General features: G+C 46.6%; 2 protein-coding genes and 1 non-coding gene across 4 annotated transcripts in view; 2 read left to right on the plus strand and 1 right to left on the minus strand.

The window, feature by feature from the left end:
* Nucleotides 1-7,834, minus strand: part of NR1D2 (nuclear receptor subfamily 1 group D member 2) — a 27,261-nt gene extending 19,427 nt beyond the window's left edge. The window contains exon 1 of one of the 2 annotated variants that reach the window (XM_032488478.1): nt 7,515-7,833. In XM_032488478.1, the coding sequence (XP_032344369.1) occupies nt 7,515-7,530 (16 nt within the window). In that variant the 5' untranslated portion in view covers nt 7,531-7,833. Of the gene's footprint in view, nt 1-7,514 lie in introns of both variants that reach the window. The other variant, XM_032488483.1, reaches the window with a different exon arrangement.
* TRNAV-CAC lies at nt 3,805-3,876 on the plus strand. Its single transcript has one exon. It is a non-coding gene; the product is annotated as a tRNA-Val (tRNA).
* LOC116666359 (translation initiation factor IF-2-like) lies at nt 6,162-9,800 on the plus strand. The gene is made up of 2 exons (XM_032488518.1): nt 6,162-6,997; nt 9,493-9,800. Exons 1-2 carry the CDS (start codon nt 6,663-6,665, stop codon nt 9,527-9,529), a joined length of 372 nt encoding a protein of 123 aa, XP_032344409.1. The 5' UTR covers nt 6,162-6,662; the 3' UTR covers nt 9,530-9,800.
* The last annotated feature ends 1,781 nt before the right edge of the window (nt 9,801-11,581 follow it).

Genomic DNA, 11,581 nt, shown 5'->3' on the forward strand with positions numbered 1-11,581 from the left:
GAAGAAATCTGGTTCTCGCCCTCTCTTTGCTTCCCTCATTATACCTTTATATGACTCAATCCCAGAACAATGAGTTCATCTTTTACCTTCCCCAGCACTTGGCTGAAACAAAGGTCAGTCAAGAACAGATTAACATTTGGAACTCCAGATAAAGTAATTTCTCCAGATGAAAAACCCTTCACGGCTGTTGCTCCCAAAATCTTTGTTTTGATGCTCCCTGAAGACTCTATGATTATCCACTAAACTCCAAGAAAACACTCTTTTCTCTCCACACACTTCTGCCGTTGGACTTGCAGACACATTTAACTCTAAGCAGCTCTTAAGGAATCCAGACTCACTACTTGCTTTCCTGACTCACTATTTACAGTAAATGTCAAAGAGGCTGGAAGGAGAATGCACGCTGGAAGCTAACTCCCTCTTCACGGAGCTACTTTCAGAACACTCTTCATAACTTCATTCATGTAACCTCCACAACCCCCTGAAAACTGACCCAGACCTCTTAGAGACTGTAAACCTGCAAGGTTAAGAAATAGCATTTAAAATTACTCTTAGGGTATAATTTCAAACTTCTTCCCTCAAAGCAATAACATGTTGCAAGAGTAACCTCAGGGCCAAACATGTTATTTTTCTGAATCCCAGGCCAAACAAGTAATTCTCATCTTCTCTGCCAAGTTCTGCCGTGGTTTCTTTTTCTCTCTCCATCGTCAGCAAACATGTATTGGCTTTTCCAATGTGCATCAGATACAAAGGTTAATTATCCTTCTTCCATCGCTGTCCTGAACTTTTATTTAAACCTACTGTTTTCCTGTTTCCATTTATTTCTTAACAAGAGAGACTATAAGCACCTAGGGTCTCTTAATTCTCTGTACATGCTTTACAGGTAATAAGCCTGCCATAAAGATTTCTAAGACCTACTTCTCTATCTTTGTGAAGCCCACATCTAATAACATGGACAGATCCTTAACAAGATGAAACATCACTAGGAAGTCACAAGTAAAACAGGCATTTTTGAGAACCTAGATGACTATTTGAAAGAGAAAGTGAATTTTACACATTCCCAAAGGAACAACTGCAATTTAAGCATTCACTCTGAAATGAAAACCTTCCTTGCTAGAGGGAAATGATTCCCCAATCTTTTTTTAGGTAAGAGTCACACTTTTAAGTCATTCAAGTTCAAATACACACACACACACACACACACACACACAGAGCAAAATGCTGTAGCCAAATCAATTCCAAAGAACAGAAAGACATTTCTGTTTACGGAGAACAAAAAAAGGCAAAGGAATTTTAAGTCACTTTTAGTCTGTCATGTTGACATTAGGAGCCAGATATATACTTAAGTACCAATTATACATATCCAAGCCGGGAAGCCCCTAAGAAGTAAAATGCTACCACAACTCTCAGGGAGTTTGATTACAAACCAGAAGAGAAGTTGAAACAGGTGCCTACTACGCCAAGAGAAACACAACAGTGATCATCATACACAGTAATATGCACAAATGCAACTAAATGTACTTGAGTCTTAAAGACAAAAAATATCAACAATGTGGACAATTCCATCCACTTTCCACTCCTGAAGCATATGCCTGGCATCAGTCTTGTGGTGGAGGTATGAATCTGCTCTTTCTATAGTCTGATCCATTTCCAAATGCCCTTGACATGTGCTTATCACCTGCCCAGAGCAAAGCCAGTCATCCTCAAAGTGTGGTCCTGGACCAGCGGCTTCAGCATCACCTGGAACTCTCTTAGAAATGCAAGTTCTCAGGCCCCACTCCAGATCTATTCAATCAGAAACATTAATCACCTTGATGATTCTGAATCACAGTGAAGCTTGAGAACCACTGTCACAAGCCAACTACGTCATCTGTGCTCAATGGGAGAAAAAGCAACCAAGGAGAATTTTAATAATAGGAATTTCATTTACCACTGATTTTAAAATCTAAAAGCTCCTAACACTCCAAACACAAGAAAGAGATTCCTAACTTTGAATTTATTCCACCATTCGGAGAGATTATGCAAAATAAATATCATCAGAACCACCTGCTGCTTTTTTCAAAATACACATTTCCAAGGCCCTGCCCAGACTAGAGAAGGCACTCTCAGGATTGAGCACTTGAACAGGTTCTCCAGGTGATTCTCTGCACGCTGAAGTAGAAGGACGGCTACAACCAGTGAATTCAAGCACAAACTGGCCCACAGCTTTCAGGGTTGATTTTTCAGACATAACTGCCTGAGTATCCCTAACACACGGAGTCCAAAGAGAAATGATTTTAAACTGGAAGTCTATCAAATGTCATGGTGCTGGGTAAAACCACCGTGCCAGATGTTTTTATAAAACTTTAGAGATCTGAAGATCCCATTAGAAATTCCAGGTGGTAGCAAACTGCTACTTTTTTCACACTTGCTTTTGCTCAGAATGGGATACAAAGAAAAATATTATCCTTAGTCCTCAATAAATTCCCCCAAAATTCACAGCTATCTGTCTGAAGTACTATCTCAGGTAGTAAATTCACTAACATCTCATTCTCTCAAAACATGAGAAAGTAAGGCCTTCCTAGGGCCAGCATTTGAGTCAGCCATTTCTGTTCATAAGGTCTTCTACCTCCGCTTGGAAATGAACACGCTATCCTGGCGGCTTAAGAACCGGATTAAAGCCCTGATTGGGCAATGGAAGGTATTGTTATTAATTACCCAAATCGCGCCTGCCTTTGCAAAAGCTCCAAAATCACACCTAAGAAAAATTACTGGGCTACTATCAATCCAGTTAAGATTCAATTCCTGTCTTTAGGAAGTTCAACAATCATTTACAACAAGCATCTGCGCCAGGAGCCATGGAACCAAAGATGATCCACCGAGAGGCAGCTACATTCTCTTATCAAAACCTTTGGCACTGACTTGGCTGTCTTAGCACGTATCAGACACCAATCTACCAACCTGATGGTGAGCAACCCAAATAGGTTAAATTTTAATTTCCTAGAAGGTAAGGAGTACATCTAGAAGTTCCTCAACTCAATGAAGAAAGGGAAGTGAAAAACACAAATCAGCAAGAATGTCGAGAATAAAATGACACAATTTCACATCATATTTCATCCTCACAAGAACTCTATAAGTTGGCTTCCATTACCCCATTTTACAGAAGAGGAACTCAGACTCGGAGAGGTTAAGTAACACAGCTACCACGTGGCAGGGCCAGGGCTAAAAAGTCAAGGCTGTCTAATTCCAGAGCAGGGACTACTGTTTCTTACTGAGGAGAACCTAGGCAAGCAAGTCACTTTCAGTCTCTCTAAACCTGAGTCATCTTCTACAAAATGGGAATATCTGCCTGAGTTATTACAAGATTGAAAAGAAATGGTGTTTATAAATGTGCTTTTTTACACGAAGAGTTTTTAACGATAAAGCAAGAAAGGTCAAATCCCTGAACCAGCAAGTCCAACACCTCCAGAAACAGGCAGAATGTATCTTAGTTGCCTCCAGCTAAAATTAGCTGAGGCAGAGTCTTCTCTATTTTTAGTTGAAAAGGACCCTGGAGCTGGGCCAGGTTCCCAGGCTAGGGCTTACCCAGTGGTCAACTCCAGACAAGCCAGAAGTCAACATCCAATTTTGTCCTGCTGGGAAGCACTTGCTGTCCCTGCAGATACTGGGATTTTCTTACTCTAATTCTAGACTTGCCCATCATCAAATTCCCCACTGCCCATCATCCTGGAAAGTATGTTTATGTTCAAGTCATGACTGTACTTTTTTTTGCCTGTGGCTTAAAACAAAACATTTTTAACCATTAAGAAGCTTTAGTTTTCTCAGGGGGAGGGTATAGCTCAGTGGTAGAATGTGTGCCTCACATGCACAGGGTCCTGGGTTCGGTCCCCAGTACCTTCATCAAAAGTAAATAAAAACCTAATTACATCCCCCCAAAAAAAACTTTTTTAAAAGGCTTTAGTTTTCTCATTTTAAAAGTAAGTTATTAATAATTTCTACTCACAGGATGATAGAGTGGATCTAATGAAGCACTAAACTTCCAACTGTGTGCTAGTGTCAGGGCTCCAGAGAACATGGTCCCTTCCCTAAAACACCTTTATAGGCCAACTGAGGACACAGCTATGTTAACCACTCATTCCAATGCAATGTGAGCAATGTTTCATACAAATTACTGTGACCTGCTGATGGCACAAGAGCGCTATGGAGGGCAAAGATCAAGAGAGGCGAACATAGCCAAGGTGACAAGTGGGATCTTAAAGAATATGTAAATTATTAAAGGACATACCATGTAAGAGATTATTTAAGAAAACAAAGAACACAGTGACAAAAAGCAAAACGATCTTATTTTGTAAAACAGTGTTCTTGTCTTCATGTAAATGGGGGGGAGTGGCAGGGGGGTAGTGTAATCTAGTGTCTGGGGACAAAACCATACTAGCAGCAAGATTAAAAAAAGAGGAATGATGAAATTGGGAGGCTCTGCTGAGCCCTGTCCTTCTTCCACCAGCTATGACCCTATACCACTGCAAACTGTATGGATGCATTCAGTATCTTCTTCACCCTCAAGAAGACAGGACCACCAAAGTTTTGCATATACCTTCAAATGTTCTATGGCTAAAACCTAGCACAGCACAGTAGTTACCTTGTGCTCCCCAAGTAGACTTTCTGGATTCAAAATCAGGCTCTCCACTTGCCTGGGTAAGTTACTAAACTTCAATTTACTTAGACCCTCACCTTCAAGTGGTGACAGCAGTACTTTCTTTCATAGAATTCATGTGAAGTATCAAAGTAGTAACACATGTAAAGGGCCTGGCATATAAATGCTCAACAGATACTGGTGATTATTATTTTACCATCATTATACTGGAAGAGTTCGATCAGAATAGTTCAAACAAAACCAACCCTCTACCCATTCTTCTTTCCTTCAGTTTTGAAGGTGACATCTACACCCAGTGGGTTCTCTGTAGGTTTATTTCCATGCTACCTTCTGAATCCCTTAACTCCAATGACTAGTCAAGCAACTTCCTGCTTCACTTCTGATTCTTCCCACTATCTTATTGCTTCTCTCTCCAAGTGAAGTTTTCCTTACTCTTACCTTCCTCTGATCTTTTCTTTCAAGTTTGGAGAAACATGGTAGAATACAGATTTATAAAGATAAGAATGTGGGAATGTTTTCCTAATTTTTAAAATGTGCATTACCCCCGTGGTTATGAAGTTCGTGCAATAAAAAAACTGCTATACTCAATCAAAATCTGTGACAAAAATGTGGAGTCAATTTCTACAACATCACTATTTCACATCTGTATTAGTCATGGAGAGGGCAGAGACACAATGTGTCATGATTTATAGGACAGAGAGACTGGTCACTGGTTGACTATGTATTGACTAATAAAATGGTATCCACCCAAAGGGAGGAGACAGAGGTATGCCACACAACACTGAACTTGGCCCCATCCTAGCAACATTTACAACAATCAGGAGGAAGTTAAAGGGAATGCTTATCAAAGTTCCCTCAGAAGGATGGCAGAAATTATTAGTATACTGGGTAACAGCTTGTGACAACCTGACCTTGAAGCCAAAAGGAGTAAGAGAAAATTTAAGAAGGGTAACTTCAAGTTCCTACAGTTCAGGTCAAACCATTAACTGCACGATGGATGAAACCTAGCTTCAAAACAGTTCACATGAAAAGGTTCTAGTTGACTGCAAGGTTACTGTGAGTCAGCAAAGCAATATGCCACAAAGGCAAAGCCTGCAGAGAATTCACTTACAGCAGAATTCCCAGCTTGGAACTTGGTAACCGTCCAACAACTTCCACAGGAGCCTGTTCACTTCTGGGTGCCACATCCCCAAGGGTAACAAGGATGACGATCAGAAAAAAACAACAGAGCAAAGACCAAGGGCTGAGAACTAACAATGGAAGAACTGGCAGGGGATGGGAGCAGGAAGCCGGTGTCAATAATCATCCAAATGAAATGTAATCATTTGTAGCCACAAAAGCCAAAATTAACATCAGACATAATGTTCCAGTAAAGTTCAAAACAGAAAAAAACCTTTCTAACCACCTGGGACGCCCACCTTATCCGATTGCAAAGCTGGAGGAATTCACTTACGCTGGGTTAGAGGGGGTTGAACCTTACAATCTCTAAATTCTGACCAAGTGAAACTTCAATTCCATGATAGATTTACTCAAATTTTTAAACTATCCTCCAAGGGGTAAGTAGGCCCACAGGTAACGAAAACACAGAAAAATGACTTTTTTCACTGTTGGTGGAAAATTCACAATGTTAGGAGGGTATGGTTTCTAGAAAAAGTAACTTAAAAAAAAATAACTGGTTGCTTCTGCAACCTCATTGGCTTCAGGGAAGGGCCATCCTTCGTCTAGGGTCAGACAAAGGGCAGAAGGGAACCCGGAATTGTTCTGTGGCGCTGAAACAAGACAAGAGAAGGACTGATCAGGTCAAATTTTGTTAATCAGATTCGGGGAAGGCCAGCGAGCCATGAGTGTAAAAAAAAAATTACGCGAACTGGCAACAGCCAGCCTTACGGGAGGCCTGGGAATCACTCGGGGTCACCTGAGTCACTAAGGGTGGGACCCGCTCACAGGCTGCCAGCCCGAGGGGACCTTCGGCCCGCTTTTGTGACGGAAGGCGTGTAAGGCAGGTCGCGGCCCAGAGGAGGTCACTGAAACAATGAATTTTTTTTATTTTTTATTTTTTTGCAAATTCGAGGCAGCACCACCACGAGGGCTGTCGTGGGCCCGTCCGCAGGGCGTCGCTCGGGAGCCACGCACCCCCGAGCGCCGAGGAGGGTCGGGCGTCGGGGAAGCCCCACGCCCTCCCCGCCGGCCCTCCTTCGGCCCCGGGCGCGCCCACGCTCCGCGCTTCCTCCTCACTGCCCGCCAGGCCGCGGCTCCGCGCGCGGGCCACCTCGGGGCCGCGCGGGCGGCGGTGCCCGGCGCCATCCGCGCCCGCTCGGGAAGCCGGGCCGCGAGTCCCAGCGGCGCGCACGCGCGGCCTCCTCCGCAGTGAGCAACCCCGCGGGGGAGGAGGGGATCGCGGCCACGTCACAGCCCGAGGGTTCCGGCGGGGCGGGGCCTCCCGCGGGGCTGCGGCGCTCCAGGCCGGCGCGCGTGCACCCGCCCCCACGTGTCCCTGCGGCCCCCGGGAATGTGGGTCACGGAGCCGAGCGGCCTCACGTGTCCCCGCCCGCCGCCGCCCCAGCGCCCATTATGTAATGCCGCGTCACGCGCCCGCCCAGCCAACCGGGGCCCGCGCGCCGCCGAACGTAAACACAGCGCGCACGTGGCTCGCGCGGCCGGGCCATGTGAGGGGGGGGCCGGGCCGGCGCCGCCGGGCCGCGCTGCGGCGTCGCGGGGAGCGGAGAGGGCGGCCTGGGGGGCGCCGAGCGCCGCGGCCGAGGCAAGTCCACGGCGAGCAGCGGCCCTCCCCGTCGGCCCCCGGCCCCCGCCGCCGCCCTCGGAGGGCCCCGCGGGGCTCCGCGCGTCCCTCCGCCGCGCCCAACCCGCCGCAGTCTGCTCTTACCCGCATTCACCTCCATGGTGCCCTCGGGGAGGGGGCCGAGGCCGCCCGCTTCCCGCAGAGGGGGCAGCGCCGCCGCCGCCTCAGCGCCGCGCCGCCCCGGGCTGGAGGCAGCGGTGGTCGTGGGGCCCCCTCATGGGCAGGGCGGGCGGGAAGCCCGGACCCAGGCCCCGCGGCCGGAGCTCGGGCTGCGGGGACAGAGGGTGGCGGCGGCCGGCGAGCGGCGCTCCTCGCGGGGTCCCTGACAACAAAGCGGCAGCGCGGCGGCTTCCTGCAGCCAGCGCACCGCGGCGGCGAGGGCGGCTGACGGGGAGGGCAGCCGCGACCATGTGACCCGCGCACACACCCCCTCCCTCCGCCCGCCCCTCGGCCGGCCGCTGCGGCGACTCCGCCCCCTCCCGCCGCCCGCGCCCCTCCCCTCCCCCTCCTCTTCCCGGCCTCCGCCAACGCCTGCTCGCCCTCACCCTGCTTCCCCTCCTCTTCCGCACTTCCCTCCTCCCGGCCGACCTTCCCGCCTCGGGCTGGGAGTACCCTCCACGTACACCTCCCGAGACCTGCCCCCTCCTCCACCTAGTGACACCTCAGGTCGCCTCGGACGTTTACCTGGACGGCCCAGTGGCGCCGAGGAGACCCGCTTTTCATAACCCGGGGCTGGGCCAACCCCTGACCACCCCACAGGTCCGCTCTCCCACCGACGGATCTCTAAACGCGGGACTCTGCAGACACAGCCCAAATCTCTTTCCTTTACACCCGCCTCGGTGACTTCATCCAATCTAGTAGCTCACATAAACCTGTGTTCTGATGACTGCCGAATTTACATTTTATTTTCAAACCGTGACCTGTCCTCTGAGCTCCAGATTTCTGTATCCAGCAGCCCGTTTGATTACGCCCCTTTGATGTCCTTTAGGCATCTCAAATGTATGTCAAAATGCAGCGAATGCACACTTAAGATTTGTGCATTTCACCTTGTATGTAAGATTTACATTAAAAAAAAAAAAACCTAGAAACAAATGACATGTGCTGAGGTATGAAGAGGGAAGTGCACTGATGTCCGCCAGTTCAATGCATTACAGAAGAAAGATGGATAGAAGTATAGGAAGGTGGTGGTTGTAGATGTTGTATGCGGGTATTCTCTGTAAAATTCTTTCCAAGATGCTCTTTGAAATTTTCAGCTTAAAATGTTGAAGAAAATGGAATGTGTAAGACGTTTTAAGTCCAGAAACTTCACTTCTCGCCCTCCCCACCCCCATCACCTGCACGCCCTATCCCATCTCAATCTACTTTTTTGGTAAATCTCCCACTTCCTAAAGTCAGCAAATCAGGTTTCTCTTCTCTCTCTCTGCTTTTTTAGAAGTTCACTTTATTTATTTTTGTTTGGTGCGGGGAGATAATCAGGTTTATTTATTCTTAGAGGAGTACTGAGTATTGAACCCAGGAGCTCATGCATGCTAAGCATGCGCTTTACAGGTTGAGCTATACTGTCCCCGGCTCACTGCTTTTTATAACGCCATTCAACCCATTAACAGATTTTGAGCTGTTCTACCTTCCTAAGATGTCTTCAGTCTTTATGCTTCTCTGCATCAGCATTACTATTTCTCCAGATAAAACCACCATCAATAATCTCTTGCCTGGGCTACGGTGATAGTTCCCTAACAGGGAAAATGCTCCTGTATCCACCTACAGTCATTCTCACCAGTCAGTGTATTTTTTTTTTAATGTAAATGGGATCTGATTACTCTGTGAAAACCCTCCAATAGCTTTTTTTTTTATTTTAAAAACTCCAGTGCCTTAAGCTGACCTACAAAGCCCTGCACAATCTCTGAGCCCTGCTTCTCTCTAAGGCCCTCCGCAGGCCCCTCTATACAGCTCTCTACTCAGTGTGGTCCTCTTTCCTTCCCTACCTCAGCTCTGTATCACGCTCTGTGATGCTGAAGCAAGACTTTGCTGGGCTACACTTTGTAAGCTTGCTTTTTCATTTTAGGTATCAACCACTATCTGCTTCTGCACAGGTAAAATGAGGCAAATATGCACAGTGTAGAAGGCAGAAATCATAAAGTGGACACCACCCTGAAAAGGCCATGCTGTATGGTTCCAACCAGAGTCATCCCTCAGAGTCCTCAGGGCATCGACTCCAGTACCTCTGCAAATCCCATAATCCACAGATGCTCAAGTCCCTTATATAAAATGGTATAGTATTTGCCTGTAATCTACACACATCCTCCCCTATACGTTAAATCATCTCTAGATTACTTATAATACTTAATACAATGTAAATGCTATGTAAATCGTTGCCAGTATTCTTTTGGAAACTTTCTGGATTTTTTTTTCCAAGTATTTTCAATCTAAGGTTGGTTGAACCCATAGATGTGGAACCTGCAGGTACAGAGGGCTAACTGTATGCCCATGGGACTTGCTTCCAACAACCTTCTGAGCAAAAGCTCTAAAAGCATGCTGTACCATGCCCTCTTTGCATCTGGCAATGTTCCAGGGAGTGACTATTCCAATAGCTTGCATCCTGGAGTGAGGACCATGACCAATCCTCAAGGAACATGTAGTACAGAATTCCAGCCCACAGTGGGTTGAACCCACAGATGTGGAACCTGTGGATACAGAGGGCCAACTGTGTATGACACTGGAAAAGGCAAAACTATGGAGACAGTTAAAAAATATCATTGGTTTCCAGAGGTTAGTGGGGAGAGAGGGATGAAAAGGCAGAGCAGAGCACAGAGGACTTATAGGGCAGTGGAACTGTTCTGCGTGGGATAAATGTCAAATGTACAACACCCAGAGTGAACCTTAATATGTGCTGTGGTCTTTGGATGATGATAATGTGTCAACATAGGTTCATCAGTGGTAACAAATGTACCACTGTGGTGTGGGACATTGACGGTGTTGGAGGCTGTGTGTGTTTGGGGGGACAGGATGTATGTGGGAACTCTATACTTTTCCATTCAATTTTGCTGTGAACCTAAAACTGCTCTAAAAGGTAAAGTCTATTTTAAAAAGAGAGAGAAAGAAGATACTAACATTTACATTTGAAAAGGAGAAGAGTGGAAGTAAAAATAAGCCATTGCCAAGGAAGCTGGCCCCTCTCTCGCAAGATAATGCCTATGAAATAAAATCTGTCTATGAGCCTCACATCTTTTGAAGGTTGCCTCCATCCCTTGAGGCTTTGTGGGTAGCTGTCAAAGCAATAGCCCATGTCAGTCACCAGCCACACCATTGGCCACTGGACTCAGTGCCAGAGGAGGATGCTGAGTGGCATCCGGGTTGGACGGTCCCCAGAGTGCTGTAGCTGCGGTGGAAATTGCCTTTTGCTGCCGACATTCTAAGGAGCCTCTGTTATGAACCCCATGGAGCCTAAGGGTTAGTCCGTAAGGAATTCTCTAACTCTTCAGAGTTAGAGAGTGGCTGTGTCTTCAAAAGTCATTTGTTAAAAAAAATGCAAATTTCCTGGGAAAGCTACCTCATCAACCCTTATACCCCAGTGATAGACACCAGCGCCCTGGGAAACCGAACACAGGACTGGTCAACCTGGCTGTGGATAAAAGAGAGGAGAGCCTAAACATTAGGGTGCTCTCATTCCAAACTCAAGTGAAATAGGGGCACTTCAGCATTTGGACCTGGGTGAAGGAGAGGCATTGGGAGAAAGAGAAAGGAAAAAATAAAAGCTTCCGTAAAGCTAAGGCCAATTAAAAATGTTTAAGGTTATTCCTCATTTTAAACTATTCTGATGAATCCAGCTAGTTCCCCAAACCACACTTCCTTCCCATTTCAGTTTCACCTCCACTGTGCCCTGGAGCAGCTGTTCTCAAATATTTTGATCTCAGAACCCCTTTACACTCTTGAAATTACTGAAGACCACAGAGTGCTTTTTTCCTGGGCTATAGTTACTGATATCTGTCTATTAGAAATGAAAACAGAGATGTGTCTAAAACACAAGCATGCACAGCATATCTGTGACGAAGCAGTGACATCATCACATGTCAACAAACAGCTTTGGCCGTTTCCTCTGCCACAGCAATCTGCAACTGCTATTCAGCATCATGATATTTGTGATGTCCCTTTTC

Source organism: Camelus ferus, chromosome 1 (genome assembly GCF_009834535.1).
Source record: "Camelus ferus isolate YT-003-E chromosome 1, BCGSAC_Cfer_1.0, whole genome shotgun sequence".
Taxonomy (NCBI): Eukaryota; Metazoa; Chordata; class Mammalia; order Artiodactyla; family Camelidae; genus Camelus; species Camelus ferus.